Consider the following 13,299-nt stretch of genomic DNA (forward strand, 5'->3'; position numbering starts at 1 on the left):
TGTGCTCTGCACACACCCAGGGCCGGCTGGCCAGCGCCCACCCGGTGGTTAGGAGGTTTGCCTGCAGCAGGTAGGAAATGTTGGAGTGGAACACGCTGGTGTTGACTTTGGGCTGATGTTTCCTTCACGGTTGAATTCAGCTTGCATTTTGAATTCAGCCTGCATTTCCCCAGGTCCCCTGCACAGGTTGGTAGGACACACCCAACGCGGCTTTCCTTCCTGGCGAGTCTTGCTTATTCTGCCCAGTTACTCTCCACGTCCACACCCAGACACCCGAGGCGAATGAAGGTGCTGACTCCGAGCGTGCGTTTTACAGGTGTAGTTCATGCAGATGGAGTGTCTGTGTTTTGTTTTTAAAAAATATATATTTCTTTATTGATTTCAGAGAGAAAGGGAGAAGGAGAGAGAGATAGAAACATCAATGATGAGAGAGAATCATTGATCGGCTGCCTCCTGCACAACCCCCACTGGGGATCGAGCCCGCAACCCGGGCATGTGCCCTTGGCCGGAATCAAACCTGGGACCCTTCAGTCCGCAGGCTGATGCTTTATCCACTGAGCCAAGCCGGCTAGGGCAGAGTGTCTGTTTTAAAGAGCTTTGCAAGTAGCCGGCAACTTTTTCCCCCCCTGATAATTCTTGCCATCATTCATATTGTTACTACTACAAAGATTGGAGAGTTTGGACAAAAGGTAGCATAAGGAGAAAATGAGTTACTATATAATTTAATTTATTTTAAAAATATATATTTTATTTATTTCAGAGAGGAAGGGAGAGGGAGAGAGAGAGAAACATCAATGATGAGATTCATGGATTGGCTGCCTCCTGCACGCCCCCTACTGGGGATCAAGCCCACAACCTGGGCATGTGCCCTTGACCGGAATCAAACCCGGGACCCTTCAGTGCACAGGCCGAGGCTCTAGCCACTGAGCCACACCAGCTAGGGCTATCATTTAATTTACATGAAACCAATTTATAAACTATGCAATTATGTATAAACTCAGTATTTACGGAGCACCTACTGTGTGCTCCAGTTTTCTAAACAGATACTCCCTTCCCCTCCCCTTCATGGAGTTTACATTCTACTGGGGGCGTCTCAGATAATAAACAAATAAAATGTGTGCTCCGTCAAATGGTGTTAAGGACTGAAGAGGAAAAGCAGGGGAGAGGGAGACTAGGGAATGAGAAGAGGGTTGCAATATATATTTTTTTAATCATTGTGTTTGGTGGTTTAAAATTGTTTTTTAATTTTTAGTCCTCACCTGAGGATATTTTTCCATTGATTTATAGGGAATGAGAAGAGGGTTGCAATATGTATTTTTTTAATCATTGTGTTTGGTGGTTTAAAATTTTTTTAAAATTTTTTTGTTAGTCCTCACCTGAGGATATTTTTCCATTGATTTTTAAGGAGAGTGGGAGGGAGGGGGAGAGCCAGAGAGAGAGAAACATGGCTGTGAGAGAGACATGACTGTGGATTGGTTGCCTCCCCCACATACCCTAACCAGGGCCGGGATGGAGCCTGAAACCCAGGTATGTGCCCTTAACCAGAATCGAACCTGGGACCCTTCTGCCCGCAGGCCAGTGCTCTATCCACTGAGCCACACTGGCTAGGGCGGGGGTTGCAATTTTAAGGAGCGGTCGCCAGGGAAGACTTCTTGGAAAAGATGATCTTGCAACATGAGACTGGAAGGAAGTGAGAGGGTAATTGGTCCACCTCTGTAGGGGATGAGTGTTCGGAGGAAGGGAACTTGCAGGAGCCTGCCGGCAGAGTGGATGAGCATGTTTGGGGAAAACAGAGGCTGGGCTGGCCTGGTGGAGGGAGTGATGGGAGAGGAGTAGAAACGAGTCCAGGATTAGGTGGGAATGGGAAATCAGAGTGTAAGGCCTGCAGGCCTTTGTCAGGACTCGGCTTCCACTCTGAGTGAGACTCATCGCTTTGCGTGGAGAAGGGATAGAGTCAGACTCGCTTTCTAAAGAGGTCACTCTGGTGGTTGGATGGAGAATAGACTTTGTTGTGGGGAGGGGGGAGGGTTGGGCAGTGGCAGAAGCAGGGACATCAGTTCCGGGATTCTTGCCATGATCCAGGCCAGCGATGATGCCACTTGGGCCCGAGTACCGTTGGCGTGGTGGGTTTCTGGTTACATTGAGGGTCATAGAGCCCACAGGAGACTTCCAGAACACCAGATTTTATCCTGAGCAAGTAGGAAGATAGAGCAGGCATGTACTAAAGTGAGGCTCATGAGAGGAGCAGTTTGGTGGGGAGAAGGTTAGGAGTGGGTTAGAAGACGATAAATTGGGTATCCAAGTGGTTACAGGGTCGATCTGCAGACCCACGGGTTCAATTCCCCGTCAAGAGCATGTACGTGGGTTGCAGGTTCCCTGGCCTCCGGGAGGAATGCATGCAGGAGGCAACCAATCAGTGTGTCTCACATCAGTGTCTCTCTCTCCACCCCCTTCCACTCCCTCTAAAAATCAATTGAGAAAATATTCCCAGTGAGGATTAACAACAAAAAAAGATTCTTACTAACAAACTGACCCTGTAATCAGATTCAGAGAGTAAAAAAAGAACATAGATTCTGGAGATTTTAGTGAGCTTGATCATGGTGAATGGTCTTTTTAACATATTGCTGAATTTGGTTTGCTAATATTTTGTTGAGGATTTTTGCATCTATTTTCTTTTTAAAAATATATTTTTATTAATTTCAGAGAGGAAGGGAGAGAGAGAGAGAGAGAAACATTAATGATGAGAGAGAATCATTGATCAACTGCCTCCTGCACACCCTCTATTGGGGTTCGAGCCCGAAACCCGGGCATGTGCCCTGACAGGAATAGAACTGTGACCTCCTGGTTACTAGGTCAATGCTTAACCACTGAGCCACGCCGGCCGGCCTGTATCTCATGTTCATGAGGGATGCTGGCCTATAATTTTCTTTCTTTGTAATGTCTTCGTCTGGTTTTGGAATCAGGGTAAATGGTGACCTTGTAAAATGAGTGTGGGAGCCTTCCTCCTCTTGAATTTTTTGGGAAGGACGGGTGTTAATTCTTCTTTTGAATGTTTGGTAAAATGCACTGGTGAAGCCATCCTGTCAGGCCCAGCCTTCACTTTTAACGGGGACACCCCGTGTGCAGGTTAGGAGGAGGCTGCCGCTGTAGGAGACCTAGCTTCTCATCAGGTCTCTGACGTCACCTGTGCTGTATCTTATTCTTGGGGACCGGATGGAGAAGTGGGCACAGGATGGGCAGTTAGTGAGCAACTGCACTCAATCTAGGTACCTGTGAGCGGCCCCACAGGAAGCCTCTACGGGCCGCCCTTTCTGACCCTGTTCCCACCTGTCAGCTCGCACCTCCTCCCCCTCATGGTGACCTTGCAGCTTATTTCACGGAGGAAATAGAAACACTCCCATCTCGGTCCTCCCACCGCCAGACACACTCATCTCCTGATCTGTGCTCGCGGGCGCTGTCGTCCTTATTGCATTAGGTGGCCCATCCCTGTTCTTCTCATGTGGACGTTGGCTCGTTTTCATTCTGCTTACTCACCGTTCCTGAAATGATCTTCTCTCATTCCAGTTTTTCATCTGTTTTCAGTTCTCCTGCCATACAAACGTGATAAAACATTTCAGCTTACAAATACTCTATAATATCTTTCTTTTGAAAAAAAAAAAATTAACCCCTCGGGGGCTAGGCTTCACCCTTCAGGACTAGGTTCGGCAGTTAGGGCCAGGCTGGGCGATTTGGGACGAGGCTCGGTGCTTAGGCACCAGGGTCATCCCTTCGGGACTAGCTTCAGCTGTTAGGGCTGGACTGGACAAAAAAAGAAAAAAAATACAAAACCCTCTCCTATTCCGGGTTCCCTTCAAGCGACCAGCCGTTTTGTTGCCATTCTTTAGGATTTATTCAGGGATGCTAAACACCAGGCTCAGCCCAGACCCTCATCCCTGCCCCCTTCCACTCTCTCTAGGCCCCCACTGTTGAGTATGTCACCACTAGCCACAGGCCTGTCTGTGCGGAGAGCTCTATTGGACAGCACTGCTCTGGGCTCTCACATCCATCCGGTCCCTTTAAAATGCATCTGCACGTGCTGACCCCCAGGTTGAGTCACCCGTGCCAGCCTCTCCACGGGAACTCCAGCTGCTACACCAGCTGCCTGCGAGACAGCCTTTCCTTGGTGTCTGAGCGCTTGTCAGACTGAACATGGCTAAACGGGATGTGGTTTTCCCTCTCCTCCTGTCCCGTCAGCAGGGCTACCCCTCACACAGGTTACAAAACCTTGTCGCCTTTTTGGGGGGCCCGGGGCTCTGAGGGCAGGCGGAAGGAGACTTCATGCTTAGGAGAGACTGTTCCAGGGGACACCTCGGTTTCCTCTTTCCGCACCGCTCTTCAGTCCCTGAAAGCAGGGGTGAGTCGCTTTCCCCACTCGGTAGTAGTTTTTACCTTTTCCTCTCGCACTCGGCATCCATGCATCAGACACACGCGCATCTCAGTGTCCTGGAGTGCTCTCTGCCCAGGTACCCTCCTGGCCCGCTTCCTGACTTCCTTCACCTTTTGGCTCAGATATCACCTCTTCAGACGTACATTCCTGTGCACCCTAAGAAAGTCCGAACCTGCCTTCACAGCCGCCACTCACGAGTTACTGCCCTCTCGTTAGTGTTTGCACCTGCCCACGCCTGGTTACGCTCAGGCAGTTCACACCCAGCACTCATTTCTGCCAGGCATGAATGTTTTTTAAAATATACTTTCATTGATTTCAGATAGGAAGGGAGACAGAGAGAGATAGAAACATCAATGATGAGAGAGAATCATGGATCAGCCTGCAACCTGGGCATGTGCCCTTGACTGGAATCAAACCCAGGACTCTTCAGTCCATAGGCCGAGGCTTTATCCGCTGAGCCAAACCAGCTAGGGCCGGCATGACTATTTCAGGAGCACCTGACCAGGTCAGAGCCATGTCTGGAAGTATTAGAGGGTTAACCAGAACCTAGTCATTTCAAGTCAGTCTTTAGATAAAAACAAGCAATAAAACCTCATAGTTTTAAATGTAAATTTTTGTGTTTCTGATCTTCTTTTCTATAATCTTTATCTTACAGCTTGGTCATGAGCACCGACAGTAACTCTTTGGCACGTGAATTTCTGACCGATGTCAACCGGCTTTGCAATGCAGTGGTCCAGCAGGTGGAGGCCCGGGAAGAGGAGGAGGAGGAGGAGGAAGAGGAGGAGACACACATGGCAGCCCTTGGACAGTACCTTGTCCACGGCCGAGGATTCCTTTTACTGACCAAGCTAAATTCCACCATTGACCAGGTAACATTTTCATGTCAAATAACTTTCTTCTTCAGTATATTATCTTAATTTTGGGTACATAATTTCTGGGTTACATAGTTTCTGAGAGTCTCTAGATAAAGTCCTGCTTCTCACATCACTCCCACAAAGACAAGTAGCCCCATTTAAGGACATATGTTTATTTGGATACTTTCCAAAATGTCTGAAAAATTTTAGAATTGTAAATGGCCTTTCTTCCAAAGTGGTTTCATATATACTGTGTTTGCATCCTAATATCAGTGCAGGAGATCTGTGATTATTAATAAAGTTACAAGATTATAATAGAGGAACATATGAATTTGCACCTGAAATAAACATCAGCCATGTGTTTGAAAAATTTCATGTAAACTGTGTTTAGGCAGCTTGCTATATGTGGGGTGAAAGTAGAGAACACTTTGTGTGAACTAATAATTACTGATCCTCTAGCTTGTATTCATGTACGTTAGTACGTTGTGTGTTTGCTGAGAGGACTGTATGACGGTGGTATTGTGCTGATTCCTTCTAGAATAAACATTTTAAAGCCAGTAGGAACTACAGATATGTTTTCATCCAACCTCCATTTGTAGATGAAAAACAGACGCAGAAACATTAAGTAACTCAAGTTAACCTGAAGCCCAAATGTGATTTATATCTTTATTAAATTTTAGGAGAAAAAAATTTTTATTTTATGAAAGAAAAACTCTACCATCTGCTTCCTGAGAATGAATTAATGTAGTCAGAGAGTATTTCAGTTAACTTGAATTGATAAGATTATAAGGTCTCCGTAGCACCAGTTTGACGGGCATGTCTGACCACTTTAAATGTCACTGGTGTTAGATGTACTCTTATCCATTGTTAAACTTCTGTGATATGACAGCACATTTCTAATGAATACATTTGTTGGATAAATACAGACACTAACACTGAACACCGCCTCTGTTTTCACTGTAAGCTCAGGAACCCAACAAATATAAGGAAGTATTTGTTTGCTGCGGTGCTCACCTGTCACGGAACATTCTGGAATATTTGCAGGTTTATGTAATTTTATTCTTTTTCATGAATGTGGTTTATTAAATGTGTCACTAAATGTAATTTAAGTTTTATATATTTGTGTGACCAGGAAAAATTATTTGTTAGACCACATGTAGTGATTTTTTTATTTTGAAATCTTGATGATTGCATATTCATCTCATACTCTGTTCGTCTTTCCCCACATTAGAACAATTCAGTGCTTTCTCTTTTTAAAAGATACTATATAAATAACATCATAAATATTGAGGAGCAAATGTTGAGAGAAACTAAAAAAGACCCAAATAAATTCAGAACTACGTGATATACATATATTGGAAAAATCAGTATTGTAAAGATACTGTTTTCTCCAAATTGATCTATAGATTCCAGTGCAATTCCAATCAAAGTCTCAATGGCTTTTTTTAAAATCCTCACCTGAGGATATGCTTACAGAGAGGAAGGGAGTGAGAGAGAGAGAGAAACATTGATATGAGAGAGAAACATCCATTGGTTACCTTCTGTACATGCCTCGACCAGGGATCGAGCCACAACCCAGGCGTGTGCCCTGACCAGGGACTGAACTGGCAGCTGTTTGGTGCACAGGATGATGTTCAGCTCACTGAGCCACTCTGGTCAGGCACAATAATGCTGTCCTTTTTCTTAAGGACAGCATTATTGAGATATATTTCACATGGCATGGAATTCACCTATTTCATATGTACAAAATCCAATGTTCATTAGTGTCACAGCCAGTTTTAGAATATTTCCATCACCTCCGATAGAACCCCTATGCTTTTTCCTGTCAATCACCTATTCCTTCCACTCTCCTGAGTCTAAGCAAACACTAATCTACTTTGGATCTCTGTAGATTTTCTGCTTTTGCTTTTAAGTCATGAAATAACTTTTAATATATTATTCAATGACTGCAATCATTCAAGTCATCATTGAATAATATGTTTTCCTATGGTGATATTTTTTAATCCCTTCTTTTTCCCATCACTTACTTTTTGGAATATCTGTAGCAGTGATAGTAGGAACAGTAGAAGTAGAGTGACATTAATAGCCTATTAAAACTAGGGCTTATCAATATTTAATTGCTTAAACTAGGGAACGAAGCATGATCATTTGGATCCTGAAGGGGAATTTAATTGCACAAGATTTAATCATTTAAGGCGGAGTCAGAACGCTGGGTTCCAGGCTGCACATCTCAGGAGGAACTTGAGCTCTTACGCCCCCTCCTCCCCTTACTACGTGTAGTAAATGCACAGATGTTACGTGTACATTGGGATGTTCTAACAAATATATTCACCTGTGTGGCCACCACCCCGTCAGTGTGTAGGACATCCCACCCCTTAGGGAGGTTGCCAGGCTCTTTTCAGTCAGTCCCTCTGGGCCCCTGCAGGATGCCGCTGCTCTGACGTGTAGCCTCCGAGGGCGGTTCTGCTCGTCCTGGGACTTCACGTGAAGTATGTGCTCTTGTGTCGCAGAGGTTCTCCCGTCCGCGTGAGTCAGCAGCTCATGCCTTCTGCTTCTGATGGGCGTCTTCTTGTCTGGAGGCCACGGTTTGTTTACCTTCCCCTCTGTTTAACCGTTTGGGTCAGAGCCATCTGGCTATTCTGAATAAACCTGCTGTGAATATACTTTCATTTCTCCTGGGTAAATATCGCGGCATACAGTTGCTATGAGAAGCAGACTGTTTTCAAAGTGGTTGCGCCACTTCATTCTCACGGCCATGTATGAGGACCCTGTGCTCTCACAGCCTCTCTCACCCGCTCCTGTTTGCATCCCTCTAACAGCTGGCACTGCCCGTCGGTAGTGGTGGCATTGTGGAGTATAAAGTCGCATCGCGCTGCGGTTTCGGTGTGCAGCCCTCTGACTACTAATGGCATTGAGCACTTTTCTGTGTGCTTATTGGCTATTTACGTATTTCTTTTGTAAGTGTCTGTTCAAGTTTTGTGCCCATTTTTTTTTTTCATTTTAAAAACAATTTCTCAGACGGTGAGTACATGAAATCAACACTGACCATTGTACTACACAAGAATATAAATTATGGCCGAAACCGGTTTGGTTCAGTGGATAAAGCGTCGGCCTGCGGACTGAAAGGTCCCAGGTTCGATTCTGGTCAAGGGCATGTACCTGGGCGGGCACATCCCCAGTAGGAGATGTGCAGGAGGCAGGTAATCGATGTTTCTCTCTCATCGATGTTTCTAACTCTCTATCTCTCTCCCTTCCTCTCTGTAAAAAATCAATAAAATATATTTTAAAAAAAAGAATATAAATTATGCCATGAGGAATCACATGGCTATGTGTACATTAACCCCCAAAATTAAATATAAATTTGCTGTGCTTATGTTATGCATGACTTTCCTTCTTCCCCTCTTTCTCTCCCTCTTTCTCTTTCTTTCTTACGTTTGGGTTGTGCCCATTCAGCCATGTTAGTTCTGGAAACAGTCCAAGTTTCTTGGCATGTCGTCCTGAGGTCCTCGAACGCACTGCCCCGAGCCCGCTGCCTTTGCAGCTTCAGAGATAGTGGTCTGGTGTGGGATCTCAGCCCTTGCTTCTCCCGACTCACTCGCCCTTCCTCTCCCATCCTCCTCCCGTGCCGCCACCCCTTGGATGGCTAGGCTGGGCAGTTCATATAAAATCCGGTCTAAACAATCGCGTCGTGAAAGGGATCGACACCTGGTCGGCGCGTAAAATATGTTTCCTGAATTAACTGAGAAATTACCAGCCAATGAGACTTCTTTTACTGGGGCTTATGCTTTGGGGAATTGAAAAAGGAATGACAGTCATTTCCCTGCACAGGGGAAGCATAAAATGTGAGTCCTGCATGAGGAGTGGATGATTTGTATAGATGGGCCGCCTGGGCTAGCCAGGGGCGGGATCTGTCTGTGGCACGTGTTGCCGACCATGGCATGTTGAGAACATTCCACTTGGATGGTAAGAGGTAACACCCATTATTCCCCTGGACGCTGTGGTTTGCAACAGCGGGCTGTCCACAAATAAGAGGGAAAGATCTGATGATTTGCAAAGGATTAGAATACGCATGCGGCTTCTTTAGGACTGGGAAGGAGAAATACCTCTGGGCGTATACGATCACTGAAAGGTACTAGGTCTGGAAGGCTAGCGAGAGCGCCCCCGTGGTGAATTGTTAGAAATGGTGGTGATGGTGGAAGGAGGGAACCGTGCTCCCCTGTTGCATTGGGCAGTGGGAGATGACAGTGTCCTCAGGGCAGCAGTACCAGCACAGGGGGCAAACCCCCAACCTGCACTTGCTTCCCTCTCCCTCTTCGGGTTTCCAAGAGCTAGTGCACTTGGTGGAGTGGGGGCCACAGACATGGTCCTGAGTGGGGAGGACAGGAATCCTGGGTGGGCGCAGGATGAAGGCTTCACAGGGGAGGTATGGGGGTGCTGGGCCTGGAAGGCAGTGAGCCAGTGCACCCTTAGCTCAGTGGGAAGGAGTAGAGAAGTCCCGGGCAGCGTCCTGCGGAGTCAGGAGCCGGAGCCTGTGCATGGGGCAGTGACGATTTGCCAGTGTCCTGTTGGGGACCCAGGGCTCAGCGACAAGGACAGCGTGTCCGGAGCACTTCACACATCCTCGAGGTTTCTGCAAGCTCCCGTAGAATGTTACAGCCTCTTCTGCTCAAGGGAAGTGCCCAGAATCGGTGTGGAGGTTTTTAAGTGTAATTGTGCTGGATACCTTTTGCTGGCATCCTACAAAATGCTGAGGTTCAGACAGCCTGTGCTGTGCCTGGAAGGCACCTGGACGTCTTCAGACTTGTTATTTTTTAAGTAAAGAATAAAGTCTTTCATGCAGATAGTGTTTATAAAAACCCAGCTAGGTCCTAGGCATTGGGTGCAGAGGGTGTGATGCTAAGCACTGGGGCCTGCGCCCTGGAGTCCAGGCTTGGAGGGAGGGCTGGGAAGTGTGTTTGAGAAGCTTCCCGTGGTTTGGAGGTAAATTCAACCTCTTGTGTGCAGCCCGAGAGGCCGTAGTAGGTCTGGCACCGCCTGTCTCGCTGACTCTGTGCTCTCCCGTCCGCCCTTTCTATTCTTTAAATGCTTCCCAAGAGCGGTGGCCTCCACATCTTTGCATGGACTCCTTCTCACCAATTAAGTATCTGCTCCAGGGGCCCCTCCTGAATAGGCTGCAAATGCCCCCTTATCCCTCTGTCACCCCTCCTTTATTCATTGTCTTCATTGTATTTGAAACCGTCATTATGCGGATCTGACGGGTCACCCTGCCTCCTCACTCACCATGTGAGGAATTACACTTGACTTGTCATTACTTCCTTGGCCACCGTGTCCCAGGGGTCCCGCTCCAGTTCTGTAGCTCCAGTCACGCCTCTGACTGACAGGCTCGCTCCTTTCTGTGCCTCCTGTCTGAGCACCTGTGCCACACCCGGGCCCTGACTCACGCCACGTGCCTTCTGTTCTCTAACTGTGTGTGTGTGTATCTTATGGACCAAACGAGGGGACCTTCTCCAGGGCTCGGACCATCTCCTCCAGGAGGGGTAAGACAGTAAGTGCTGTAGACACAGTGTGCTGACTGTAAACACTGGATTACCTTCACTAATACGTCTTTCTTTTTACATATTACTTATTAATGTCTGTTTCTCTTTTTAAAATTGTGTTCTATGAGTCTTACATTTAACTGCATGAAGGTGTTTTTCTAATAACTTTATATTATTGGTTTGCTAATTAATAGGACTTAGCTTTTCATTTTCACCTGGCAAATTGGTTTTTCGTAGGTGAGGAATTCTTGCAATGTGCATGGTGCTGTGGCAGCTATTTTAAAAAATCAGCAAGAACATGCTAAATACCGTCGGCTACTCTTACATTCTTCTGTCTTTGGAAAGGTTTATAAATTGAAGAGTATCACAGCTTTCATTGGATTTGAGAGAAGTTAGTTTGGATCTTAGCTTCTCAAATGCAATCTTTCAGGGGCAAGGATTTTTTGGTTAAAAGTAAGACAAGGTATTAGGAATTAATGAGCCTCCTGCCCTCGGAACATGAAGGGGTTTTTCATGTCTAATCCAGGCGCTGACATGCAGAGAGGAGCTCCTCACTCTTCTGCTGTCGCTGCTCCCGCTGGTGTGGAAGATTCCTGTTCAGGAAGAAAGGGCGGCAGGTATGGTCTTCTCTTTCTTTTTTTACTGCAGTGGCACGCTCCAGAAATACTTCGCGTGATGGTCGCTTTTAACTTCAGTCTTAGAGAATATTTGGTATCTGTTGTATGATTTTGAAATAATTTTGGGAAATCGTAAAATTCTTAAGTGACATCAGGGCTCTAACCTAAATACTGGACTATGTTGGAAAATATAATAAACCCCTGTATCTTAATTGACTGCACTATTGCAGGAGGCTTGTAAAATGGCGTGAACAGTGGTGCTGTATCGCCTAGAGTCTCTTAGGGTAACGGGAGAATACAATCATTTATGGTTTTAAATTAGATTCATTTTTCCAATTCTGTTCTCCTTTGTTGTTTCCAGATCAGTTCGTATCCTTTGAGCTAATACCACCTGGTAATTGTCATGAGAAAGATAAGTGTGGGGGGAAGTGACCGAGGGACATAATAATAGCTAAAGAACAGCCCAGGGCCCGGGGACTGAGGTTAAACTCCTAAAATGGGTGCTAAGTATAAATTGAGTTAGAAGACATATTAAGGCATTCTAAAATTTCCTTTTTTGTTTCCTTAGATTTTAATCTGCCGTTCTCAGTTGATATAATCCTGACCAAAGAAAAGAACTCAAGTTCACAAAGATCTACTCAGGAAAAATTACATTTAGAAGGCAGTGCTCCATCGGGTCAGGTTTCTGCAAAAGTGAAAAGCAGACGACAGCGTAAAGCCACCCACGCCTGTTCCGTAAGAGATGCAAGAAAGACGCAGCTCTCCACCTCGGGCTCAGAGGCCGACTCAGACGACAGGAGGCCCCGGCGGCCCCACCAGCTGCAGCCTCTTGTAGCCCAGGCTTCTAAAGAAGGCGCGCCTGCAGCTCACCCCAACCGCTCGTCAACCAGAGAACAGACTCCCCCTGAGACCATGGCTTCGGGAAGTTTCCAAGAGATGATGCCCAGCCAGGAGGCAAACACGGACATTTTAAGCGAGCCAGCTGCCTTGTCTATTATCAGTCACATGAGCAATTCTCCTTTTGACCTATGCCATGTTCTGTTATCTTTATTAGAGAAAGTCTGTAAGTTTGACATGAACTTGAATCATAATTCTGCCCTGGCAGCCAGCGTCGTGCCCACGCTGACCGAGTTCCTCGCAGGCTTTGGGGACTGCTGTGACCTCGGCGACAACGCGGAGAGCCAGGTGGTTGCTGCAGGTTGGACTGAAGAGCCGGTGGCCTTGATCCAACGGATGCTTTTCCGGACAGTGTTGCATCTCATGTCGGTGGATGTGAGTGCTGCAGGGACGATGCCGGACAGTCTCAAAAAGAATTTAACCGAGTTGCTCAGAGCAGCTTTAAAGATTAGAACTTGCCTAGAAAAGCAGCCTGACCCCTTCGCCCCGAGACAGAAGACGACCCTGCAGGAGGTGCGGGAAGGCTTTGTGTTTTCCCGCTGTCGGCACCGAGCCCTCCTGTTGCCCGAGCTTCTGGAAGGGGTGCTGCAGCTCCTCACCTGCTGCCTCCACAGCGCAGCCTCAAACCCCTTCTTCTTCAGCCAAGCCATGGACCTGGTTCAGGAGTTCATCCAGCACCACGGGTTCCACTTGTTCGAGACAGCAGTCCTGCAAATGGAGTGGCTGATCTTAAGAGACGGCGTCCCTGCCGAGGCCTCCGAACGTCTGCGAGCCCTGATAAACGGCGTGCTGAAGATCATGAGCACCGTCAAAAAGGTGAAGTCGGAGCAGCTCCATCATTCCATGTGCACCAGGAAGAGGCACAGGCGGTGTGAATATTCCCACTTTATGCGTCACCACCGAGATCTCTCGGGGCTCCTGGTCTCGGCTTTTAAAAACCAGGTTTCCAAAAACCCCTTCGAGGAGAC

The 13,299-nt window shown here is 46.9% G+C and overlaps 1 protein-coding gene across 1 annotated transcript in view; it reads left to right on the forward strand.

Moving 5' to 3' along the window:
- Positions 1-5,081: 5,081 nt before the first annotated feature.
- LYST (lysosomal trafficking regulator) overlaps positions 5,082-13,299 on the forward strand; it is a 68,982-nt gene continuing 60,764 nt past the window's right edge. Inside the window, exons 1-3 of the mRNA XM_014529279.1 lie at positions 5,082-5,295; positions 11,344-11,434; positions 12,003-13,299. Coding sequence (XP_014384765.1) covers positions 5,089-5,295; positions 11,344-11,434; positions 12,003-13,299 — 1,595 coding nt within the window. The 5' untranslated portion in view covers positions 5,082-5,088. The remainder of the gene's footprint in view (positions 5,296-11,343; positions 11,435-12,002) is intronic.

Source organism: Myotis brandtii, unplaced genomic scaffold, assembly GCF_000412655.1.
Source record: "Myotis brandtii unplaced genomic scaffold, ASM41265v1 scaffold679, whole genome shotgun sequence".
In the NCBI taxonomy this organism is placed as follows: Eukaryota; Metazoa; Chordata; class Mammalia; order Chiroptera; family Vespertilionidae; genus Myotis; species Myotis brandtii.